The sequence below is a fragment of the Anguilla rostrata genome, chromosome 11 (assembly GCF_018555375.3).
Source record: "Anguilla rostrata isolate EN2019 chromosome 11, ASM1855537v3, whole genome shotgun sequence".
NCBI classification, from domain to species: Eukaryota; Metazoa; Chordata; class Actinopteri; order Anguilliformes; family Anguillidae; genus Anguilla; species Anguilla rostrata.
The window spans coordinates 41,353,009-41,377,576 of NC_057943.1; the positions used below are offsets into that span (position 1 = coordinate 41,353,009).

General features: G+C 43.7%; 1 protein-coding gene and 1 long non-coding RNA gene across 2 annotated transcripts in view; one reads left to right on the forward strand and one right to left on the reverse strand.

Annotated features, from left to right (window-relative positions):
- Positions 1-24,568, reverse strand: part of LOC135234973 (uncharacterized) — a 53,322-nt gene that overhangs the window by 14,426 nt on the left and 14,328 nt on the right. The window lies entirely within an intron of this gene.
- tspan2b (tetraspanin 2b) overlaps positions 14,587-24,568 on the forward strand; it is a 32,102-nt gene continuing 22,120 nt past the window's right edge. Inside the window, exon 1 of the mRNA XM_064300142.1 lies at positions 14,587-14,820. Coding sequence (XP_064156212.1) covers positions 14,752-14,820 — 69 coding nt within the window. The 5' untranslated portion in view covers positions 14,587-14,751. The remainder of the gene's footprint in view (positions 14,821-24,568) is intronic.

Below are 24,568 nucleotides of genomic sequence, written 5' to 3' on the forward strand. Positions count from 1 at the left end.
CAAATGAATATAGCCCCATGTCATCAGCAACACCAGCAAGGCTGATTTGTATTCCTGAACACGGATTTAATCAGCAATACATCACGACGGACTTCCTGCCTTTTCACACTTCGTTGTCCGCCTGCGTCAGCTGCGGAAATCCCTTGCGTAGCTCGCGCCGAACTGCAGAGCAAAAAGACACGTGGGCAACCTACATCCAAATGCGAGAAAATTTAATGATTTTTTTAAAAGAGGTCTTTAAAAAAAAAAGGACTTAATTTTGTTTCGTAAGGCAACATATCTCTCCGTAAAATAATTCATTATAATGTATATAATTAACATTATGTATGTAATTAACGTTATTAAGGGGGGAAAAACAGTAGATGATTTGAAAATGTATTTCCACCCTCCATTGCACACCTACAATCAGGTTTAAGGGACTATACCGGGTAAAGGGAACGAGCAAAGATGACCTCTCCTGGCTGACCAGTACCATCTAGTGGCAAAAAGTTTACAGGCGACAATGAAGCAGAAAGGCGACCTGCAACAATTCTGAAGAGCTGGCATTTGTTTGTGGTCTGAATTTACTTGAAGTAACTCAAAAGCCGTGCGTGCACTGACGTTACATGCATCCAGTGGCTGTATGGGTGTATATTACAAAGCATTTAAAAAATAACATTTCCGTTGGACTCATTTCCTATGGCTCACGAGACCACTCTGCACTACGAACTTAACACCCCCTACTTCATTAGTCTTTGGAAGTACATTGCGTGTGCCACTTAAGAGCTGAGAAGAAAACAAGCTCTGATGAAACATAAAATTATATTTACATGAATAATTGTGAATTTCCATTGTAGAACGGACCCGTACAATCTCCGGAAACACAACATCACAGCCGAAAACTTCTTTTTGGAGTTTTTTTTTTCTTTCCCAACTTGGATGAGTTCCTTGGTTCAAACCACAAACCCCTAATTCACGCACAATAGCCTTAGTAAAGATGGCAGGTGATCAGAGACTTTAAGACTGTAAGTATCAAAACTATCCTTCATCACACACTAAAACTGTCAAGGTTAATCAAAAGCAACATGCACTGAAACTGAAATGAAATATTTTTGAAGACAGGTTAATTAAAATGTATGAGTTGAAATGAATGTACATTAAACCATTACACATAACATATCTAAAGTATTAACTCAATACCCCATGAAAATGTAGGCCTAATGGTAAAGCATACTTTGATAGAAAAACATTACTGGAAAAACGCCTTTCGTATTTAAGCAAGCATTACGTCCGATTATTAGACGTGTAACTGGAATAGTTTGACAGACATGTCATTACTGTTAATGAACCCTTGCGCAGTATCCTGAATTCTGAAAACATTTCACCTGATCAGTGACAGAGGCAACCAATGTCATTATGAGGGATTTTCTATTTTAAAGACAACTGCAGAATTATGGGCAGCCACCTACGGTAGGCGGAACGTATTTAGGGTGTTACGATCCAAAGCATCAATATCAGGTATTAGCACTGATAAACCGGCACCCAAATTCACAATTACGCAGTTTAACAATCTGTTTGAATATTATTAGCATTCGTTTGCACTGCAGCCCTTAAAACAAATCTGATTTCAATGACTCATTGCTATCAATACTATTCAGAAAGGCACTTAACAATACTGTTTTGTTTATAAACATGAGTTTGAACGTTCTCACTTTTTTTGTCTTGCACAGAGCCAGAATTCCACTCTACAGAACTTTCCAGAAGACCCACATAATGTTGTATTAACTTGCATATTATGTACAATATCAGGTGATCATATTTGGTGAGACAACAATGTCTGTCATACAGCTTAGTAACTTTCCTCATAATTAAAAAATCAACAGTAAGACATACCAATGCCTATGCCCATTGTTTCGTAAGAGATAATAGCTTTTTTATAGTTTATATAATCCATTTACATTCGCATCACAACAACTCAAAGCTACGTTTGTTTGGGACAGGAAAACTCAAAACGAACTCTGTGAGATCCGTGGGCCAACATTTGATATTTGTTCATTGTCATTTCCTTTCTTAATTTAAAAAAAAGTGCCGCCAAACTGGAGTCAAAGGAACACTATTGACAAAGAGGCCTAGACAGATAAAATGTTTTGAAGAGGGGAAAAAGACTTGAGAGCACACAAGTAATTCCAAATCTGTATGAAGCAATTTGGTTGGCGGCAAGCTCCAATGAAACTAAGACTGAAGCCCCTTTGTTTGGAAAGCAACAGTCCAAACACAACAGACTCTCTGTCTCACCTCCTGGATTTGGAGGACGTACTCGGAAAGGGAGAGCTGTGGCAGATGCGTCTCTGTGCTCTGCTGTTTGCACGTACACGGAGAGGTCACACACAGACACGGAGAGGTCACACACACACATGGAGAGGTCACACACGCACACAGAGAGGTCTCACACAGACACGGAGAGGTCACACACGCACACGGAGAGATCACACATGCACACGGAGAGGTCACACACAGACACGGAGAGGTCACACATGCACACAGAGAGGTCACACACAGACACGGAGAGGTCACAGACACGAAGAGGTCACACAAACACACGGAGAGGTCACACACAGACACGGAGAGGTCACACACAGACACGGAGAGGTCACACACAGACACGGAGAGGTCACACCACGGAGAGGTCACACACACACACGGAGAGGTCACACACGCACACGGAGAGGTCACACACAGACACGGAGAGGTCACACACAGACACGGAGAGGTCACACACGCACACGGAGAGGTCACACACGCACACGGAGAGGTCACACACAGACACGGAGAGGTCACACACGCACACGGAGAGGTCACACACAGACACGGAGAGGTCACACACGCACACGGAGAGGTCACACACGCACACGGAGAGGTCACACACAGACACGGAGAGGTCACACACATACACGGAGAGGTCACACACGCACACGGAGAGGTCACACACAGACACGGAGAGGTCACACACACAGACATGGAGAGGTCACACACAGACACGGAGAGGTCACACACTCACACGGAGAGGTCACACACACAGACATGGAGAGGTCACACACAGACACGGAGAGGTCACACACGCACACGGAGAGGTCACACACACACAGAGAGGTCACACACGCACACGGAGAGGTCACACACACACAGAGAGGTCACACACAGACACGGAGAGGTCACACACGCACACGGAGAGGTCACACACAGCACACGGAGAGGTCACACAGACACGGGAGACGGTAGATCACACAGACACGGAGAGGTCACACACGCACACGAAGAGGTCACACACAGACATGGAGAGGTCACACACGCACACAGAGAGGTCACACACAGACACGGTGCGGTCCTTACAAAATCCTTCTCTGCACCTATCAAGCACTGTCAAGACCGCAATATTTTATCAGTATCATCTCTTTCCTCACACAACATAACTCTGGCACAATATAAGCTCATGAAGGGCCACAACAACAACAAAATATTTTCTCATTTACATCAGTTGTGTAGCACACTGGCTAATCTATAGACAAGCAAGAGACATTCCCAGAAGATGCCCATAATTAATTTAGGATTATAGAATTTATGAGAATTCAACTAAATCCCAATACACTATATGGCCAAAAGTATCTGGACACCCCTTGGTCTTGGGCTGTTTTTCATGGTTTGGGCTAGATTTAGTTTCAGTGAAGGCAAATCTTAATACTACAACATACAATCACATTCTAGATGATTCTGTGCTTCCTCAACAGTTGGGGAAGGCCCTTTCATGTTTCAGAATGACAATTCCCCCGGGCACATAGTGAGGTCCATTTAGAAATGGTTTTGTCAAGATCTGTGTGAAAGAACTTGATTTTCCTGCACAGAGCCCTGACCTTAACCCCATTCAACACCTTTGGGATCAGCTGGAAAGCCAACTGCGAGCCAGGCAATAATCAGTGTCTGGCCTCAATAATACTCTTCTGGCTGAATGGAAGCAAGTCCCTGCAGCAATGCTCCAAGATCTAGTATACAGCATTCCCAGAATAGTGGAGGTTGTTATAGCAGCAAAGGGTGGACCAACTCCAGATTAATGCCCATAATTCTGGATGAGAAAATGGATGTCAGGTGTCCACATACTTTTGGCAATGTAGTGTATCTGCTGCTGCTGACAATTTGTAGTCATTTATATATTGCATATAACAAGCTGAAAGACAGCAGTTTATCAACCAACAGATGGCGCCATTTCAACACTTTTCATCAGCACTTCACAACAAGGGATTGGTTAAGGCCAGAATAATGTTGAACTGTGTTCTTGGCTATAAATAGCTGTACGAAACGAGTATTGTACCTTATCAAACCTGTGTTTTGTAGTTGTTCCAGTGACCTTGATATGCACTTTTGTACGTTGCTTTGGATAAAAGCGTCTGCTAAATAAATGTAATGTGATGTAAAGAGGCAGCATTGCCACTGGCAAGAAGACAAAAACAGTTCCCTTTCAGATGCAATGGATGCACAAATTAATTTGTTTTATTCACAATAATAAACATAAAAAGGAGTTTTTATATTGTGCCGGTACTTCTTTCCGTCTCAGTTCAATAGCAGTGCAAGCCCTTCCTCCCAGGGCCAAGTAGGCGTGGCTTAGAGGGAGTTAGTCTGCACTGCCTGCGCTGGTGTGGCTACACGCTTAGCATTAGAGTATCCTGGAGATGCCCAAATGTAAAGCAATTCCATGTCCAACTGAAGGAGCCAGAGATGTGCATCTCTACAGGCGGATAAGCTCCGCCCCCTCAGAACCAGCACGGCTCACTGTCGGCTGGAAGAAGCGCTTTCCCCTTTGCTGCAGTCCACTCATACAGCAAAACGTCCAGTGTTAATTTAACTATAACAGTGATAATTCAACTCTGAACAGATAAAATTTGGTCACAGAGGAGCTGAATTAACACTGCACATTGTACTGTGCATACAGTTGGGAATCCCTTATGGCAGGAGACTTGCCCAGCACTAAAATATACAATTTATTGGTGACCCAACACCTTTGATTTTTTATTAATTCATTTATTTATTTTTTTCTTGTGTATGTATTGTTCCAGAAATGTTTTCAACATTTAAGCACACATACCAGTGAAATCAGGACATAAAAATATAAGATGTTTATGTCTATTTGATTTGTTTTCAGGGTTAAAGATTAAATTTCTCTACAGGCATTTAGCAGATGCTTTTATCGAGAGCAATTCTGTTAGCATTTTTACATAGTGTCCGCATTTAGAGCTGGATTTACACTGAAGAAATTCAGCCTAAGTACCTTGCTTAAGGGTAAAACGGCAGTGTCCTACCCAGGAATGGAACCTGCAACCTTCGGGTTACAAGCACAGTTCCCTACCCATTATACATTATATTATATATATATATATATATATATATATATATATATATACATATATATATATATATATATATAATATTATTACATTATTATATTATTTTATTATTATAAAAAGAGTCAGCTCACAAAAATGAGTCAGCACCGGCACGCCTGATACCAACAGTATTTTGCCACAGAACAGAGCTCTGTTTACAGAGGAGGATAATCTGCTTAGGCAAGCGCTGGCTACGGCTGGACCCGCTCAGGGTCTCACGGCTTTCTATGGTTTTCATAAAGCCATGCACTGCCTGCTCACGGCTCAGAAAGTTAGCCAACCAATAAACAAACCTACAGACGTTACAGTAATCTGCAGGAATGTGATCCGAACAAAGCTTAATCCAGCAAACTATGTGCTGCACATTGGTAATCAAGTGCAAAATAATTAAAAGATTACTACACATCAATCAATAAAAATATTACGTACACAACATGAGCACATAACTACCAGCAATTATTATCAGAAAATTCAGAGGCCAAGGTTAGTGAGTTATGACTGATATTGTGTCAAATTTCATTGAAATGTAGTTTTATGAATGACCTAAAATGTAGAATTTAATATGGCTCTGGCGTCTCAGAATAGAAATTTAAGCAAATGGTTAACTGAAGTGATTACATAAGATTGAGAATATTGTCTTGTGGGATGGAGAACACAGAGTTGTCTTTGTTGCCACTGCTGGAACCAGAATCGAGGGAGAAAGAGCAGCCTTGGACAGACGCCACTGTTCGACAGAGAAATAGCTCATCTGTGGACAATAAAAAACCACCTATGGAGCAAGAAATTGCACAAGCTATGGAACAGAGCGGAACAGCTACACAACTGTACGGAACAGTGCGGAACAGCTGCACACAGTATGGAACAGTGCGGAACAGCTGCACAACAGTGTGGAACAGTGCGGAACAGCTGCACAACAGTATGGAACAGTGCGGAACAGCTATGCAACAGTATGGAACAGTGTGAAACAGTGCGGAACAGCTATGCAACAGTAAGCCAGGACCTGAACCAATACAATGAACAAAGCAGTAGACTGAAAATAGTTTTCCCAAATCTTTTTTAAGCAATCGCACACAAACCCAGATCTGTTAGCTGACTATACTAACCAGCAAGCGGAGGAGCTGCAGAGGAGTCCGCGACAACAGAGGGGGAACACGGTGCCACATGAAAGCCCCCCTTTGTCTCCATCGCTGCAGAGCCCGGTGAGGCCAGCATCCAGCCAGCACCGGCCCGCTGCATCAGGATGGGACCAGACCTGGGTTAAATACACATCTTTTTTGGATTCAAATACTTTTCTGTGCTCTATTGATCTTGCCTGGTGTAATTGAGCCAGCCAATAATTATGACCAGAAGGCCGGGTTTGCACTTTTTGAGCGTATTTCATTGGTTCCAATACACCAGACAAGATCAGTAAAGCGTAGAAAAGTATTTGAATCCCAAAAAAATCCGTATTTGACCCAGGTCTGGATGGGACTCCGAACGTCCCATGACTGCCCTTGCAGCTGCTGCAGCTGGGATGCGCCATTATTGCAGATTACAGCACTGGTGCTTAATCTCCACAATCCCAGCTAGCCTCAGCCAGGTCCATACCTACCTGTACCTACCTAGTAATAACTTTATTTATATAGTGCTTTTCAGGAAATGGCGCACAAAGCACTTTCCAAACCAATAAAACAGAGGATAAAATAAACCAAAGCAACAAGGTAAAATTAGACCAACAAATCACAGGGAGCATTGAAAAGGATACGAGAATATTGAAAAACACAATAAAATAAAAATAATATCACCAGTAGACCTGGGTCAAATATGTATTTAAAGTATTTTAATTACTTTTGAATACTTTATAAAATACAGCATTTACAAATAGTGTATTTAAATTACAATATGTATTTGAAAATACATTTAAGAAGCATTTGCATGTATTTGCAATTACTTTCAAATATGTCTTAAAAACATTTCAAATAGTGAATTTTCATATCCAAAGTGTTTGATTTAATGGAATTATTTGAAAATACTATCACAACGTAAGGCCAGTGGTGCAAAATGCGCAATTGCACCAAGCTGTTGAAAGACTTGAAAAACACTGTATATGCGGGAACCTATCAGCTCTGAAAGTTGAGCGTTTTGTCTAATTAGAGGACAGTATTTTGATGAGAACGCGTCAGGTGACTGCTGACGAACCCAGTCCAATTGTACCGATTTACATTATTAATTGGTAGTGAATATGCACGGCTGAATTCTACTTTATAAGTGTCTAACCTTACAAAATGTAAAAGACGGAACTATACATATGGCTGTTGAACGCTCTGACAACAGAAAAAAAGAGGAAATACAGTAAAAGGCCACTAACTTTAAAAAGATTGCATGGGTACAAATAAACTGGCAAGTAGCTTATCAAGAAGTCTGGGTTTGCCACCCCCTCCATGCAAAGACATGTACAGGCATTTAGGCTACTGTCTGTTAGAGGCAGCACATAGGCTGTTTAAAATTGCCACCGTAGGCTGCCCTTGCCCATAATCCAAATTCAACCCCTAATACATTAAAATTTGTATTTTAATGTATTTTAAAAAGACTCTAAATACTATTTGAAAAAGTATTTGGTTTCCCGGGAAGGTATTTATTTAAAGAAATGTATTTTTTACAACCTATTTGTGAAAGTATTTGGTTTTCCATTAAAAGAATTTAAATAAATTAAATAAAATTTCATGTGTAAATGTATTTGAAAATACTTAAAATGTGTATTTGCATACATTATCAAATACAAATACAAATATCCAGGCCTGATCACCAGTAACCTCCAATTTCTGAAATCCAAATATGTGAAACATTTGTTGACTGCAAGATGAGGCATTTGAAAATCAATCAATCGATTTTGCCTCAAACTGCTGGAAAAAAAAAACAGCAGGATCACTCTATTTTCAAAGGTGTGAGATTTTTTTGTTAACAAAGTCTTATACAGTGTGTGACATTTCAGGTAGGTCTATGTAAAAATATGTCATGACAAAATTAAGAAAAAAGACAAAACTGATCATGTTGCAAAATTGTGGATAGCACATGTTGATAAGTCATTTTGTTATCAATTCCAAAGTGGTCAATTAGCTTTGAATAAAAAAGCCGATCAGCTGATCTTCAAGGAGTGTGTGACAACCTGACTTTGCAAAATACTCCCAGAGCAGCCTGGCCAGCAGAGGGCACGAGAGCAACATGCTTCCCCACACACCGTGGAGCTCTGAAAGAACACCGGACTGTAGGACTCAAGGGCGAAATGTACAGGGGAACAGTAGCGTTATAACCGCCCAATATTACAAAACAGGCCACATAACCTCCCCATAATATAGCATGATGATAAGAAAAACACTTCCTTAGAATACAGACGGGGATTTCATGATGTAATAGGAATGTGGGCCTACTGAGCAGTAGGGCTTCGTGTTTGTCACGGAAGTCACACGTGCTGCGGATTTTTTTGCCATTTCTATGATTTTTTCAGCTGTTTTGGATGGTAACAGTAAACCTCACCACTTACAGTGATATTCGTATAGGCCTATGCATTTTAATAACAGTCTACTGCCAAATGCTGGGAGAAGCAAAGCGTGACAATGTGCACAGATTCTGAAATGCGCTGCGATCAAGATTCTCGTCCTTGTCAGTTGTTGTTATCAGATGTTTGACAGCCCTGTCAACAGAGTTGCCGCTCCTTCCCCCATTATGGTGACATCAGTGATAACAGGCTCCCGCCAAAGCCTCAAACCTTGCAATGCACAACTCATTGTACAGACACGCAGTAACCATGTTTTATTAGCAATACAATTTGAGCATGCGGTGTTTCTAATGTTTGGGCATGCCACTGCACCCCCCTAGAGGGCTGCATGTCTCGGGGTCCGTGCATTTCAACACCCCCAATATTAAAATTAAAGTTACGCCCTCACTGGGACTACTGCCAGGATTAACACGGAGAGAGTGCAAATCCAAATCCATGCATTAAACTCTGTGGTGTTTCTCTGTAAAGTGTCTTTGTGACTGTTCTCTGAAAAAAAGCAGTATACAAATAAAATTGAACTGAACTGAACTCCAAGCAGGACAAACAGAGATATACGTCTAAGCCTCAACTACATTTTGCATGCACTTCGTATATTTCGAACACAAACAGAAAGACATGAAACGACAAGTCTGTCAGAAGTGACCTCTGGCTACATGAAGAAGTGCCTCTGAACAGGAGAAAGATTCAAGATAAGCACAAAAAGTCTCTTAGGCTCGTGCTCAAGAGAGAAAATTTGATTAGTGAAATCAAATGAGGAACAAATCATCCTCAACAAGAGGAAAATGCATTCAAACCTTGCGCTAATTACTTGCTTGGCTGGAAAGGGGTGGAGGTTTCCCACAAATCACACACTCCATCTACAAAACCACTCAGATTCATTTTGCCCACTTCCACAGAACAGTGATTAAAGCAAACATGCATCCTGACGTCTTTAATGCTAATTATTGTAGTTTTCACTGAGTAACCACACTTGAACGTTCATATTTTATGTTTCCAAAAACCTACAAAATCAGACAGTAATGAAGTATCCATTTTCATTCATTTCATAATTCGTTTTTCATTTCTGTGCTGTTAAAGAAAAGCATCTCTTTCATTTAATTTTTTTTCTCGCTTGTTTAGTCAGTAGTCAAAAAAAACACTCCATAAGACAGGTCTCCAATGCTTAGGCAGGCTCTCTGCAGTTCTTTCAGGAAGTCCCTGCACAGCACTACACAGCTGACCAGTTCAGCTCTCCACAGTTACAGAGGAGTGAGGGATAACTGGCAAGTGCCGGCGAAGGAGGGAGGGTTACAGTCAGCTGAATATCCCCCGTCTCATCGCTCCACACCTCCGGTGGAGCGGGTGCCTACCACCTCTTCCCTCTTCCACAGTGCAGTAGCTCAGCTAATGAACTCAGTGAAAACGAGTGGAGGCTGTTCTGGAGGATTTGTTCGCTAGTATTAGTGCAGTACTAATATAGCATTAGTGCAGTAGTGTTCCCAAATTGCGGGCAGGTTACAAGGGTGAGAAGGAATTCCAAACATAGGCCACCCAGCGTGCTTCACAGAGCTTCGTATGCGTTTAGAAAGAGAACAAATAAAGGACAGATTTACTCAAATGGACATGTAAAAAGAAACAACACGGCGATAAGAGGCACTCTTAGAATACACAGTGAGATAAAGGCATGAAGTTGGAAAAAGAACAAATAAAAACTGATATAAACTGAAATGAGAAAGTAAATCAAAAAGCCTGACTCTCCACTTCTTTCATGTACTTGCCAACCAGTGATGAATTGGCCATTTCTTGCCCTGGTGCTGCTCGTCCCTATAACTTGTTGGTCCCCCAACTCCAGTGATGGAGCAGGCCATTTGCTAAAGAAAAGAACTGCAGAATCACTGACCCTCAACAAAAACCAACCAAAAACCATTGCCTGGATTGAACTGACACCAGGCATGCTCTTTCTAAAAATGTACAGTGCTCTCCACGTGTATGGGAACAGTAGAATGACATTTCATTAGTTTTGTGTATATACTGCATATATATTTTATCACTTAACAGAAACACCTGTTTTTGTGTTGAGTGCCCCATTTTCAGCTGTGCAAAAGTGAATAGACAAACTTAAAAGTAAATCAGAGAAATTAAGTCTAATTTGGCTGCATACCCCATAAATGCAGTTACTGCATCAAGTCTACGACCCATTGATATCAGCATTCATTTCGTATCTTCTTTAGAAATGCTTTTCCAGGTCTTCACTGCAGCTGCTTTCAGCTGATCTTTGTTTTCGGGGGTTTCTGTGAAATACATAATTAATCGGATTTAAATCAGGAGACTGTCCAAAAACTTCACATATTTCCATCAATGAGTGCTTTGGTTATGTAGTCCGTGTGGTTGGGGTCACTGTCTTGCTGCAGGATTTTAAAAATTTTTTTAATGAATTCTAATCTGGCCTTTTTGATTCTTGCTGCTGATGAGAGGCTTGCATCATGCATTGTAGCCACTATGATCCTGCTCTCAAAGTCTTCTGCATACGGTCGCTTGTGATGTTTTCACCCCTGCCCTCTGGAGACTGCTGATGATGTCACTGACCATTGTTACGGCATCGCTAAACACAATTGAAGTTGGCCACGTTTTCCTTGGCCAACCTGTATTGTTTTAATTTCACCAATGGTTTCATTTCAAGACTTTCCAAACTGCTATCCTTGATATACCCACTTTCTCTGTTATCCTTCATTGATTTTTCTGTCCTCTGAGTTTACAGATTAGTTGTTTTTCAGCCATAGCTAGTCCTCTTCATGATGAGGTCTGCCTGCTGACTCCAAATGCACTCTCCACAGACGGAAACAAAGGTTAAAACCAACTCACTGCTCTTTTCCGAGTGAATAATTCATACAAAAGCAAACACCGGAGCAACAGTTAACACCTCACATCAACTTGTGCACAGGTGAAAATGGGGAGACTCAACACAAAAGCAGTTAGGATCTGTCAAGAGCTAAAACATTTACAGACCATGAAATAAAAGCTGATTATCTGTACTCTAGTCTCATATTCATCTGTTGACCTCAAATCCAGATGCTTTAGGTATACAGCAAAAATAACTCATTTCTCTCAACTGTTCCCATACTTTTGGAAGGCTCTGTATTACTATAAAAGAGCAGGGGTGTTAAGCCCAGGGTTCTAGTCAAGTTCCCACAAAAACAGGTTCCCTCCATCTGGCCATCAACACTTACATTTGATTGCATATACAACAATCACCCTTTACCTCTGATTGGCTATACAGTAATCACCCCTTATAATCTGATTGCCTATACAATAATCACCCCTTACATCTGATTGGCTGTACAATCTCTTGCATCCTCAACCCACTTTGACTCCCCAGGCCATCACTTGAAAAGACAATGGGAAAGAAATGAGCCTGGCCTGGATGAAATCCCAGTTTTGCTCTCCCAGACCACTGTTTGGCACGGGGAATGAGCGGAGGGTGACAGTGTGGCGTTGTCTTCTGGAATGCTGCTTGGTAAACAGCCAACAGTCAGCTGCTGGCTTAGACAGAAAAGTACACTTAAAAATTATTTCAAAAGAAATCTCAGAAAAAAAGTAATCACATAAAGCAACTGAAGGTTTGAAACACTCCAAAACCCTGAAAAGCTGTTTACAAGGCAACAATGACATTTTCTGTGACTATTTTACACTATTTGCTAGTCATTTATAACACGTTGCGAACACTGTAGCTGGTTACATTTTTGGCCCCCATGGAAGCTTCCAGCAATTTCTACATTCAAGGATGTGAGCTACTCTAACTGGCCACTTCTGTTTGGGAAAACCTGGTGTTTCACTAGTGTTCAGCACACACACACACACACAATGTTATATAAAATATTTTTAAAACTTTCATCCGGCAGCTTTCTTGCAGGTGCTTTAGATACATTTTAAACAAAATTAAATGACAAGTAAATATATTAATAGTAAAGAGGGGAAGAATCGGGGAAATATTAATAATAATTAAAAGTAAAACACAATACAGAATGTACAAGTTCTTTAAAATGCTTGTTTAAAAAGACCGTTGTTCCTATAGCCTACCTTGCAGAAATCAAACACCGACAAATTGCGACAGCTTGCACCTACAGATACTAAAAATGGGAAGTGATAACTAGTTAAAAAATATATATTGCACCTGTAGCACAATATGCGGCATCATCAAATCAAATCAAAATTTATTTGTATAGTGCATTTCACATTTGTAACAATATGCTTCATAGACAATGCCTTGGTTACGTAGTACTTAGATTTATATTTTAACTGCCACTGCAAACTGCTCATGAACCTTGGGTATAAAAAGTCCTCTTAATACCGTCAGCACTGTCATTTGCTAGTATGATCACGGTACAGTGTAGTAAAATCGCACCTTTGTTTTTATGAAATCACAGATCCCAACTGGTAGGGGAACCACGGGGTCTTGCGAGGCCAGCACGACTGCACGACTGATCACAATAACAATTGCACGAAGACAATAAAATAAATGGATTTCTTCAGTCTGCACTTAAGACTAATATTATGTTTGTTTGTTATTGTGTTTCTAGTCTAGTACGAGGCATATGTGTGTATTTAGATCCGTTGCCTCCTGTGATTTACAAGAGAGTTTGGCAGCCGTGAAGTTATTTGCACTTCATTGCACCCAAACATTTCGCTATAGCCGGTATCTCGGGTTCAAAATGAAAATTCTACCTTCCATTTCTGCCTTTCACAATTACTGAATAGGTTTTTTTTTAATTAGCCTACAGTTAACTCATAGTATGCACATATTTCCCAACACTTAAATAGCAGCACAAAAACACAGTTATTGGTTATAAATGCTGCAAACACGGATTTACTACAGACAAAAACTGCAAGACCTATGCAATAATAAAAATAAATAAATAAATAAATCACCCAGCCTCACTGAATAAAAAAATTACTGAAATTAGGTAAGGTAAAGGTAAAGATTAAAGATCGGTTTCACACAGTACATGGAGCCTTTCGTTTTAATTGCTGGCAGTTTTTCAAACGTGTTTGAAGGCAATTACGTTAATAATTAAGAGGGATAACCTGTATTGTGAATGCAAAGGCTTGAAACTTGAAACTAGGACAGCCACTGCCGCCAGAATAGCACAATTATTGTGAAAGGGGGAGGGGGAGGGTACTAAGGTCTTGTAAGCATCGTAGCCTCTGTATTGTCTAACATGGGCGTGTCCTTTGTTAAGAATAAGATAAATGAAAATTTGTCCATCAGAGGAGCATATAAAATATTATGAAAACCGCCGTTATTTTAAAGCGGCTTTTTAGTCGTTTAATCAAATTGCTACTGCCCCACCTCAATGAACAATCCACAGTGCCCCAAACATGCAAAAGTGAAATAAATTCTACACATTCCTTTATAACAAAATTTTCAAATTAAATTATCGACGACGGTCGACATCCTAAAACTGTTGATTACAGGCGCAAATTGTATCTTATTTATTTTTTAAATATCGCAGTTCACAAAGTGCTTAAAATGTACGCAGCACATAAAACCCCTTTCTCATGTTAAATACGCCAATCCTCTGTAGGCTACTGCATAGCCTAAGTAATAACGGTTCTTTTGTGGCTCGGGAACCCCCCTGGCTCCCCCCTACATTATTGAAATGGGCGGTCTGGAAAGATTCTGTAGAAAGCCTCCTGTCGTTTCTATAGCAGAAAATTGACAGTGCTTGTTGCTTGTATTTTTCACTGGGGGAAGTGTCCTGGATTTCAAGCATATAATCCACCGGTTATCCGAAAACAAATAATCACGCCACAAACATTAAAGCGAAAATGGGAAAAGTTCAAGGCGGAATGAAATGTGTCAAATATCTTCTGTTCGTATTCAACTTCATATTTTGGGTAAGTGTCGCTATTTTCTACAGTAGCCTACTAAATAAATAATTTAATAACGGAATGGATAAAAATAAGCAAAACGATGTATGAGATTCTCAACTTTACAGATAGCTAGCCAGGAGATATGTTAGCGAGCTGGAGCAAGTGCATGCTTTATGTACGGCGCTTTTGTAGCCACACGCTTGTAACGGCTTTTGCTTTTCAGGCTAGTGAATCATCTTATATTTGTGCATGCCGTTATTTTATCATATAGGCTATATATATATATATATATATATATATATATATATATATATATATATATATATATATATATATATATATATATATATATATATTGCCACTGTGCACTCAGGCTGTATTCTTGATTTATACGTTGAATTTGCCTCAGGTTGTCACACCGGGTTTGGAAGAGGGGACAGGATGGAGGTTGAGTTCTGGCTCGCGGGGTTCAAATCAGATTTTCCACTGAGGAAAATACGCCCCTTTTTCCTTCATGAAGCGTGTTTTTAAAAGGAAGGTTGAGCTGGTCTGTGAAACACGGATAAGCTACTAGCTGGCTGAATCTGGTTTTTACTTATGTTGATTATCTTTCGTAAAATAGGCCATATAGATATCAAATACAAACGCACATGTACAGTAATAGCCATATACTACCCTAAAAGCCAATGTGCGACATTGATTCTCCATAGCAAACTAGTTTGCATATCCGTATATAATGTATGTATGGATATAATGTATGGATTGTGAAAATATAATTACTTTCTTTCGTTAAATGTATTTTCTGTGCAATTCTGAAATTATAAAAGCTTTGAAACCTTTTGGTTGTTTACATGAATCATGTTATAGCTGGTTTCCCTAGGCTATAGCTTGCAGCCCGAGTATTTCTGTTTGGATGTAGGCTAAGCCACGCATACTCTTAAAAATAAAAAAAATAATCGAATAATAATTGTAATATTCTTTTACACGAACGCAAGTCATTGAAATTTGCGGCCACATTCGCAAATTAGCATTCCTCGTGAAAACATTCCCATAAATGGTATTTGTATTGAGTGGAGTCAATGAGAATGACCACTTCAGCCAGAGACCAGTGATGCCGCTTCCGATCGTGATTTCCCTCTCATTTTCATTCACTGCCTTTCCGACCTCTCAAAGTATCTGGTCTCTGAGGACCAGCGTTATAGAGTGTCAGATTATGTATGTCACTCAGTTTGAGAGCTGCAGTCCTCAGTCTGTCTGTCTACAGTGCTTGCCAGTCCGGTGTCCATTAAGGTGTGCAATGATTAAAACTCAAGGAGGAAAGTCTTCCTCCTGAACGGTGGAAGTGGAGAGAGTCATATTCCAGCTGCTGTTCACCACTTTGCATGATGCATAACACGTGATTTCGCAGAAGCAGCGAGTTTGAAGTAACCACTATGCTCCCCCCATCACCACCCCCCCCCCCCCCCCTTAAAAGTTAAAATGTTTCATTAGATTAGATGTTGCCAGGGAGGAGGAAACTGACGCGGATGTATAATCAAGGTGCTTCCTCGGCTAAGCATATATGCAAAAATAAAAATTTTTTGTTTATCATCAGTGGGAGAAAGATGGATACGCAGTAAAATGTTCAGTGTTAAATCAGCTCTTACAGAGTGCATATGGTCCCTGTCAAACTCATATGTACTCTGCAGGTGTTGAATTAACACTGGAAATGTTACTGTGTACTTGTGTCCTGGGGCAAGTGAGACTTTCAGAGGCAAAGTGATGCAGCACACAGATGGTGGTATTAGCCATCCCTCCCCAGCCTCAACTGACCTGCTGACACACAAGCAGCGCAGTGTCATACTGCGCCCCCCCACCCCCCTCACGGCCCCCCGTCCCCCCACCGTCTGTGAGGACACAGAAGCACTCACAGAGCACTTTAACTCTGATAGGGCACATATAGTCCCTGTTGGACTCGTATAAACTACATTACAGTTAATTTAACAATGATCATTTTTCTGGTGTGTGCTGGTCATGTGGAAAACACTGGGAGGGCCAAATACAGCAATAATCTGCCTTCTGAGACCGTGAGGTGAATCTGACCCAGGTCTGGGCCAATTACAGGTTTCAAATACTCTTCAGAGGCCCATAATTTTTTAAAATTAAAACAACAACAAAAAAAAAAAACTCCCGCAAATTTATGAAAATTGATTGCTAACCCTAAACATAAAATCATATGAAATGTGATTTTCTTTTTTGATTAAAAAAAAAAAAAAAAGCTGACGCAGGTCTGAATCTTCTGCAGCCTCCTGAATAAATATTTCAACAGGAACACAAAGGTGTCGCTACAAAGGTTTGAGCAAAAAAATGGTCTCAGTTTCTCTTTTGTTCCCTGTTGCTAAGCATCCAAGTTGTGAATCTACCCTACAGCATGTGAAGGCAGGTACCGCCTTTGTTTATATATATATATATATATATATATAACAAACCAGGGCCAACGTGAAACATAAATTTCACACAGCACCAACAGCATTTGTGGGCCTTTTTCTTGCCGCTTAGCGGCAGCCGGCTAACTGAGCAGCTCATCTGAGTTGGTCTGCAGCAGGGTGTGGGCTTTCCCACTGCTCATCTCAGCTGGTCTGTAGCAGGCTTTGGGTTTTCCCACAGCTCATCTGAGCTGGTCTGCAGCAGGGTTTGGGCTTTCCCACAGCTCATCTAAGCTGATCTGCAGCAGGGTGTGGGCTTTCCCACAGCTCATCTGAGCCGGTCTGCAGCAGGGTGTGGGCTTTCCCACAGCTCATCTGAGCCGGTCTGCAGCAGGGTGTGGGCTTTCCCACAGCTCATCTGAGCCGGTCTGCAGCAGGGTGTGGGCTTTCCCTCACGGCTCATCTGAGCTGGTCTGCAGTGCAGTGTGGGCTTTCCCACAGCTCATCTGAGCTGATCTGCAGCACGGTGTGGGCTTTCCCACAGCTCATCCGAGCCGGTCTGCAGCACGGTGCAGGCTTTCCCACGCAGCTCATCTGTGCTGGTCTGCAGTGCAGTGTGGGCTTTCCCACAGCTCATCTGAGCTGATCTGCAGCACGGTGTGGGCTTTCCCACAGCTCATCTGAGCTGATCTGCAGCAGGGTGTGGGCTTTCCCACAGCTCATCTGAGCCGGTCTGCAGCAGGGTGTGGGCTTTCCCACACAGCTCATCTGAGCCGGTCTGCAGCAGGGTGTGGGCTTCCCCACACAGCTCATCTGAGCTGATCTGCAGCACGGTGTGGGCTTTCCCACAGCTCATCCGAGCCGGTCTGCAGCACGGTGCGGGCTTTCCCACGCAGCTTATCTGTGCTGGTCTGCAGTGCAGTGTGGGCTTTCCCACAGCTCATCTGAGCTGATCTGCAGTGCAGTGTGGGCTTTCCCACAGCTCATCTGAGCTGGTCTGCAGTGCAGTGTGGGCTTTCCCACAGCTCATCTGAGCTGGTCTGCAGTGCAGTGTGGGCTTTCCCACAGCTCATCTGGTCTGCAGTGCAGTGTGGGCTTTCCCACAGCTCTGAGCTGGTCTGCAGTGCAGTGTGGGCTTTTCCACAGCTCATCTGAGCTGGTCTGCAGTGCAGGGTGGGCTTTCCCACAGCTCATCTGGTCTGCAGTACAGTGTGGGCTTTCCCACAGCTCATCTGAGCTGGTCTGCAGTGCAGTGTGGGCTTTTCCACAGCTCATCTGAGCTGGTCTGCAGTGCAGGGTGGGCTTTCCCACAGCTCATCTGGTCTGCAGTACAGTGTGGGCTTTCCCACAGCTCATCTGAGCTGGTCTGCAGTGCAGTGTGGGCTTTCCCACAGCTCATCTGAGCTGGTCTGCAGTGCAGTGTGGGCTTTCCCACAGCTCATCTGAGCTGGTCTGCAGTGCAGTGTGGGCTTTCCCACAGCTCATCTGGTCTGCAGTGCAGTGTGGGCTTTCCCACAGCTCATCTGAGCTGGTCTGCAGTGCAGTGTGGGCTTTTCCACAGCTCATCTGAGCTGGTCTGCAGTGCAGGGTGGGCTTTCCCACAGCTCATCTGGTCTGCAGTACAGTGTGGGCTTTCCCACAGCTCATCTGAGCTGGTCTGCAGTGCAGTGTGGGCTTTTCCACAGCTCATCTGAGCTGGTCTGCAGTGCAGGGTGGGCTTTCCCACAGCTCATCTGGTCTGCAGTACAGTGTGGGCTTTCCCACAGCTCATCTGAGCTGGTCTGCAGTGCAGTGTGGGCTTTCCCACAGCTCATCTGAGCTGGTCTGCAGTGCAGTGTGGGCCACTTGGAAGACCCACGAGGAGACGGGGCCTGCCGTGGCTTGGCTTGCTCCCCGCACGGAGCGCGGGGGGAGGGGGGTGGGGTGGTGTACGAGAAGTAGACAGGGAGGGCAGAGAGAGAGAGAGAAAAGGAAAAGGCAAATTGGGAAGGGACTGAGAAAAAGTGAGTAAGAGTGGAAATAGAGGGGAGAGATGGAGAGCGTGTTTGGGTAGAGGTTGGCGAGCATGAGATAGGGAGAGGCAGTAAGCACAATCCTGACCTAGATAGATGGGGAGGGAAACACGATAGCCTAGCCGCGAGCGGTGGTGCCTGGTGATCGTATTAAGCCGCCGTTTGGGAGAGTCACGCCACGCCCTCCGGCCCGCTCCCCAGCAGCCGCGCGGACGGTGTGTTCACGGGCGTGGCCAGTCAGCAGAGCGCCGTCATCACCCAGAATCCCCTTCTCCTCAGTCAGCGGAAGCCTGCGCCTGACCGCGATTCTCCGGGCTTAACTCTCCGCTCTGATGATCACCGCGCTGGTAACCGCGAGGGGGGGTGGGGGGTTCATTCTCGCCATCTTGGCTCGCTCGCGCTCGTCATCATTAAAGACTTCCCCAGGGAAGGTTACTTATTCTGCCGCTAATGGATAGGGGATGGAGGGAGGGAGGGAGGGAGGGAGGAGGGAGGGGTCTGGGGGCGGGGCCCTGTTGACATCATTCCCTCGGTAGAGCCTGCTAGCTCAGCTCACCAGAAACAAACGAGCCACAGCAACAGTCAACAAACTGCAGCGTCTCTTTTTATGCTCAAATAAGATTTTAATCCTGAAAATGTTTAGGAAACAGAACCGACCTCTGTTGTCACGATAACCCCTTTCCCTCGTCCAGAGCCCAACCTTTCTGCAACATGGTTACAATTTCTGCCATCGAGCTGTTCCCTCCCACCCCGAGATCCAGCCAATCGGATGATAATTTGGTGACACATTTCATTAATAAGGTACTGGCACAGAAAGCAGAGAGGTACAGTTTTTTTCTTGGAGGAGCATTAGCCCTTAGGCTGCTGAAAATATTTGTCTTCTATCTGTCCTGAGATTTGCCAGATGAAATATGCGCTCATATGAAGGAAAGATTAAACTGTGCTGAAAGCGCTTTTGCTGTTCTGGCTAACACGACTGCTGGCATGTCGGTTGTTTTTTTCCCATGTTGATCTGAGTTCTGCTCAGAGTGTCAGTGTCAGTGTTCACTCAGCACTAGCTCAAACAGACGTGGCCTAACCAGGCAGCAGTAGCTAGCCAGCACTGGAAATAATAATATCTATGGCAAGCGATACCCGTTTGTTTCAAATCAGGTCATGAGCTCAATTTCAGCTGGCTAGTCTGAAGTTAAAGGTATAATATTCAATAACTAACATATCTCTTGAGCACAGCCTTGTTTTTTTACCAGCAGGAGTTCAGCCATTTTGTTTTTTAAACTAAGCTCTAATATGGTGCCGGGCACTCTGAACTGGCTGCATGCCCTCTTTTGCAGAAGCTTTCCCTGTGGCCCTGGCCCTCGTCAGCTAGCAGCAGATTACTTATACAGCTCAAGCAATTCCAGATCTCGCCGGTTCTCTTTCAGCCAAAAAGAAAAAAAAAAACAGTAAGGAAAACAGAGGTCTTCTTGGTTCTGCCTGGTTCCGGGTTACCTGTGGCAACCTCAGCGCAGTGGCGGTGCATCAGAATCCTGCGCTCGCTCAGGCGGCTCTCTCAGCGCCAGGTGTAGCCCTGGGGACGTGCGTAGTTCCACCGCTCAGCCCTGTCCCAGTCAGGCTCACGCTCTCACGCTGGGCCTGCGGGCATTTCTCCACTCTGAGAACGATGAACCTCACCAGCGCACGTTAGCCAGACATATTTAGTAACTAATGGAGTGATAGCAGTTCCATGACCAGTGTTTATAATTGACACAGTGTTAACTGGAACACAGGGGCTTACAAGCACCACGGTCTGTATTTGGAAAATACTGCCCAGCTCGGCTTCGCAGACATTACCTCCTTCACACAGCTTTGTGATTTATTTCTTCCAGGTTGCCAAAATCCACAATACTGGCAAATAGATGACCCAGGATGTTTAACTTTCTCTGTGAACCATCAAATCTCATGTTCACCAGTCAACCAGGAATTAGCACTGTTGTTTTTTTGGGTTTTTTTTGTTCCCCATAATTACTGACTAAACATGAATCCGTTTTCAGAAAAGGTGTGTAATGTTGCCATTTGAACACGACTGCCATTTTCAAACGCACCTTGTAGTAATGCAGACAAACCGTGTTTAAGTCAGAGTAAACTGTGAAGCTGGCCTTGTACATCATCGTGTCCGAATCCAATATTGACACATCAAACACTTGAGACGCTGGCTGTAATCTCAGGTTTGGGGCCTGCTGTAGTTAAGCAAGTAGCACTTATAAATCCACAGGGGTCCCCTGTAAACAAGGCTGGCAGGAAAACAGTCCGGAAGAACAGGATTACAGCATCATGTAATACACACGAAAACAATACAGGTCATTAATTTCTCTGGAAAGTTATTTGCATATCTCTAGACACACGGTACTGTAGAATACACATTCAAGGTCTTGTGTCACTTTTAAATGGATTCTTGGGTTGGTTTACATTAACTTTTTTTTTCATATTGCATTTACATTTTTGAGCATAATCCATTATGAGTGAGAACTCATAAATCATTAATGATATTGCCAAGCCGTTAGTAGGCTGTCATGGGAACAATAGACAGGAAGCTATCAGATCTTAACCTTCCAGAGAGGAAAGCAGCAGCCTGTGGACTGTGAGCAGGAGGAAGGGCTGCAGCAGCCGGGTCGGGGAGCCTTAGCGATAGGGTTAGCGGTAAGGTTAGCAGTAAGGTTAGCAGTAGGGTTAGGAGCAAGGTTAGAGGTAAGGTTAGCAATAAGGTTAGCGGTAAGTTTAGCAATAAGGTTAGCGGTAAGGTTAGCAGTAAGGATAGCGGTAAGGTTAGTTGGGCAGGGAGCAGCAGAGGGAACACTGTCCAATGTCACCTGTTGCCCAAAGTCACAGACCAGCCACTTTTTCATTCCTTTTCCTTGTTTTTGTCCCAAATTTGAACCGCCCAATCATGTACATTAGTACTTTTAGCCGCCACCTACGCCATCGACCCGGGAGAACGCTGCCAAGCATGTGCCCTCTCTGCGAGCGGTGCCAAACGCCTCTTCTGGTCTCGCTGCAGTTACTCAGCTGCGTTCGCACAGACGTGAGTTGGAGGAAGACTCCTCGCGTTCGGCCCGACGGGCGGACTTTCAGACGCTCGACCCGCCGGCGGGGGCTGCTGGTGTGCGATAAGGCGCCGTCGCCCGAGCCAGCCGAAAACCCTCCCTTCCTCGGGCGACTCTAAGGCCAATTGTGTGTCTCACTGTAGGCCAGCCAGCTACAGCTGGCACTGAGAAACGTATCTGAAACACTTCAGTGCTTTAGAGAGTACAGATTCCCTGCAGATCACTGATCATTCCCTGATTCCCTGCAGATCACCCATCATTTCAACAAGAAACTTATATTTTCACCAATTACAGACATTCCTTTTTCATATGTAATTGAGAAATTTCTGGGGTGCTTTACAGGACTTATTCCTTATTTGGGTCTGAAACTTCATATGTCTGTACCTGTACACAGTGCACCTCAGATGAGCAGGGGTGTTGGGGGGTGGAGAGGGGGGAGGCTGGCTGTGGAGGCCCTGTTGTCTGGGCTCTAGAGGAGGGGGGGCAGGGAACTGGGGTACGGGAGGCCCCGAGTCTCAGGGAGGACCCACACAAAGAGCGAGGCACAGCAGGTGGCAGACGCCGTGGCTGCGTCCGTACGCCACCGCTCCCGTCCCACAGTCAGAGACAATGGGCCCTTCCATTCTCTCTCTCTCTCTCTCTCTCTCTCTCCCTCTCACACACAGCCCCCTCCCCCCACCCAAACGGCTCGCTCCCCCCGCTCTCTCAGCGTCTTCTGGGAGCGCTAATAGACATGTTTACGTCTCAACTGCAGCATCCATTTTCGCCCACTCCCCGCCGCTCAGTCCTCTAACCCAGGAGCGGTGTGCAGTTACACACAAACCGCAGGAGAAGAAATTATGCGTCGCACGACTGCGTCCGCGCACGACTGCACTGCTGATGGCTGAGTTTCCATGTCCTCTTTGGCCACATTACCAGCAATGCTCAATGAACAAATCTTTTTTTTTTGCATCTTTTTCGTCAGTCTTTCTTTTGTTTTAACTGAAAAAGCAGCCAGATGTAGCCGAATAAAGTGGTTCCTCACAATGGCACCATCTTCTCCCCGTGAGACATTTCACAAAGCCTGCTGTAAAAGCAAACTACAGTTTACATCTACATTTTGTGCATACCCAGTCTTTCGGACGACGCTCTCTCTAGTTTGGCACTGTAATGCGACTTTCCTGCAGTGGGGTCTGGGAATGTCCATCAGGTTTTTTTCCCAGCTAGGATACCTTCACATGTGCACCAAGAATTTGAATGGAATGCCATTAAGCATCCCCCCTCCCAACTCAGGGGCTAATGTGAACATAGCACCACCAGAGTGGAGGGAAACGCGGGAGGCATCTTCTGACAAAAACATGCCCGCCCCCCCCCCCCCCCCACAAACTGTATCCATTATTGGAAAACTTACACAAGGACTGGAGATCATGACAAAAATATGGTTCCACAGTGGCTTGTCTCTTTCTGCTTTTTGAAGACATTTTCAAATCAAACTGTAATATGGTAAATGCACTCTTAATACTGTTACCAAAATACCTTACAAACAATGCATTTGAACATACCCTTAGGTCCATCTGTCATATATTACGAGCATATCTGGCTAATCTGACCTCTCCAGCTCAGCTCTACAGAGGAGCTCATTGTACAGAGCTTGCTGGTGTTGGTCTCTGGGAGAACCCAGCTTCCCTTGCCTTCACGCTCAAGTGCTTTTCAGGTTTTATTAGTGGGTGTTGGCCACAAGCTGCTGTGCTCTTAGTCCAAGTAATATGACCAGGACAAAAAAACGTCCTGAAAAGAATAAGATGATTTTTTTTTTCTTTTGTTTAGCTACCTTTGAGCATGTCTCTTGGTAAGAAGGTGGAGAACACCTGGTAGAGTTTTGGAATGACCCGTCCTGGGCTTTCAGCGTGTTTTTCTCCTCACTGTTTGCTGAAGATGTAGATTCAGGGTACGAGACAATCACTTCCCAAGGTCCCATCCATACTTAAAAGTCATTGACTTATGTGAAAATGGGAGGAGCTTTTACTGTGCTCCCATTGAGTCTTCTGCCGTTGTAAAATGTTGGAATGTTAACGAATTCCCTCATCAAAGGAAACGTATTGAGCGTAGCCATAGCACTGTGTGTATTCTGTTTTTCAGTTTTGTGTGTATTGCCATTCATGGTGTACCGTTTGATCCCAGGGCTTCCACAAAGGCCTAAACCAAAAGAGCAAAAGCCAGGCACCGTGGGCAGAAAGTCACATCTAGGACACATCTTGAAACTACCATCTACCTTCCAGTCGATTAAAAGCGGAAT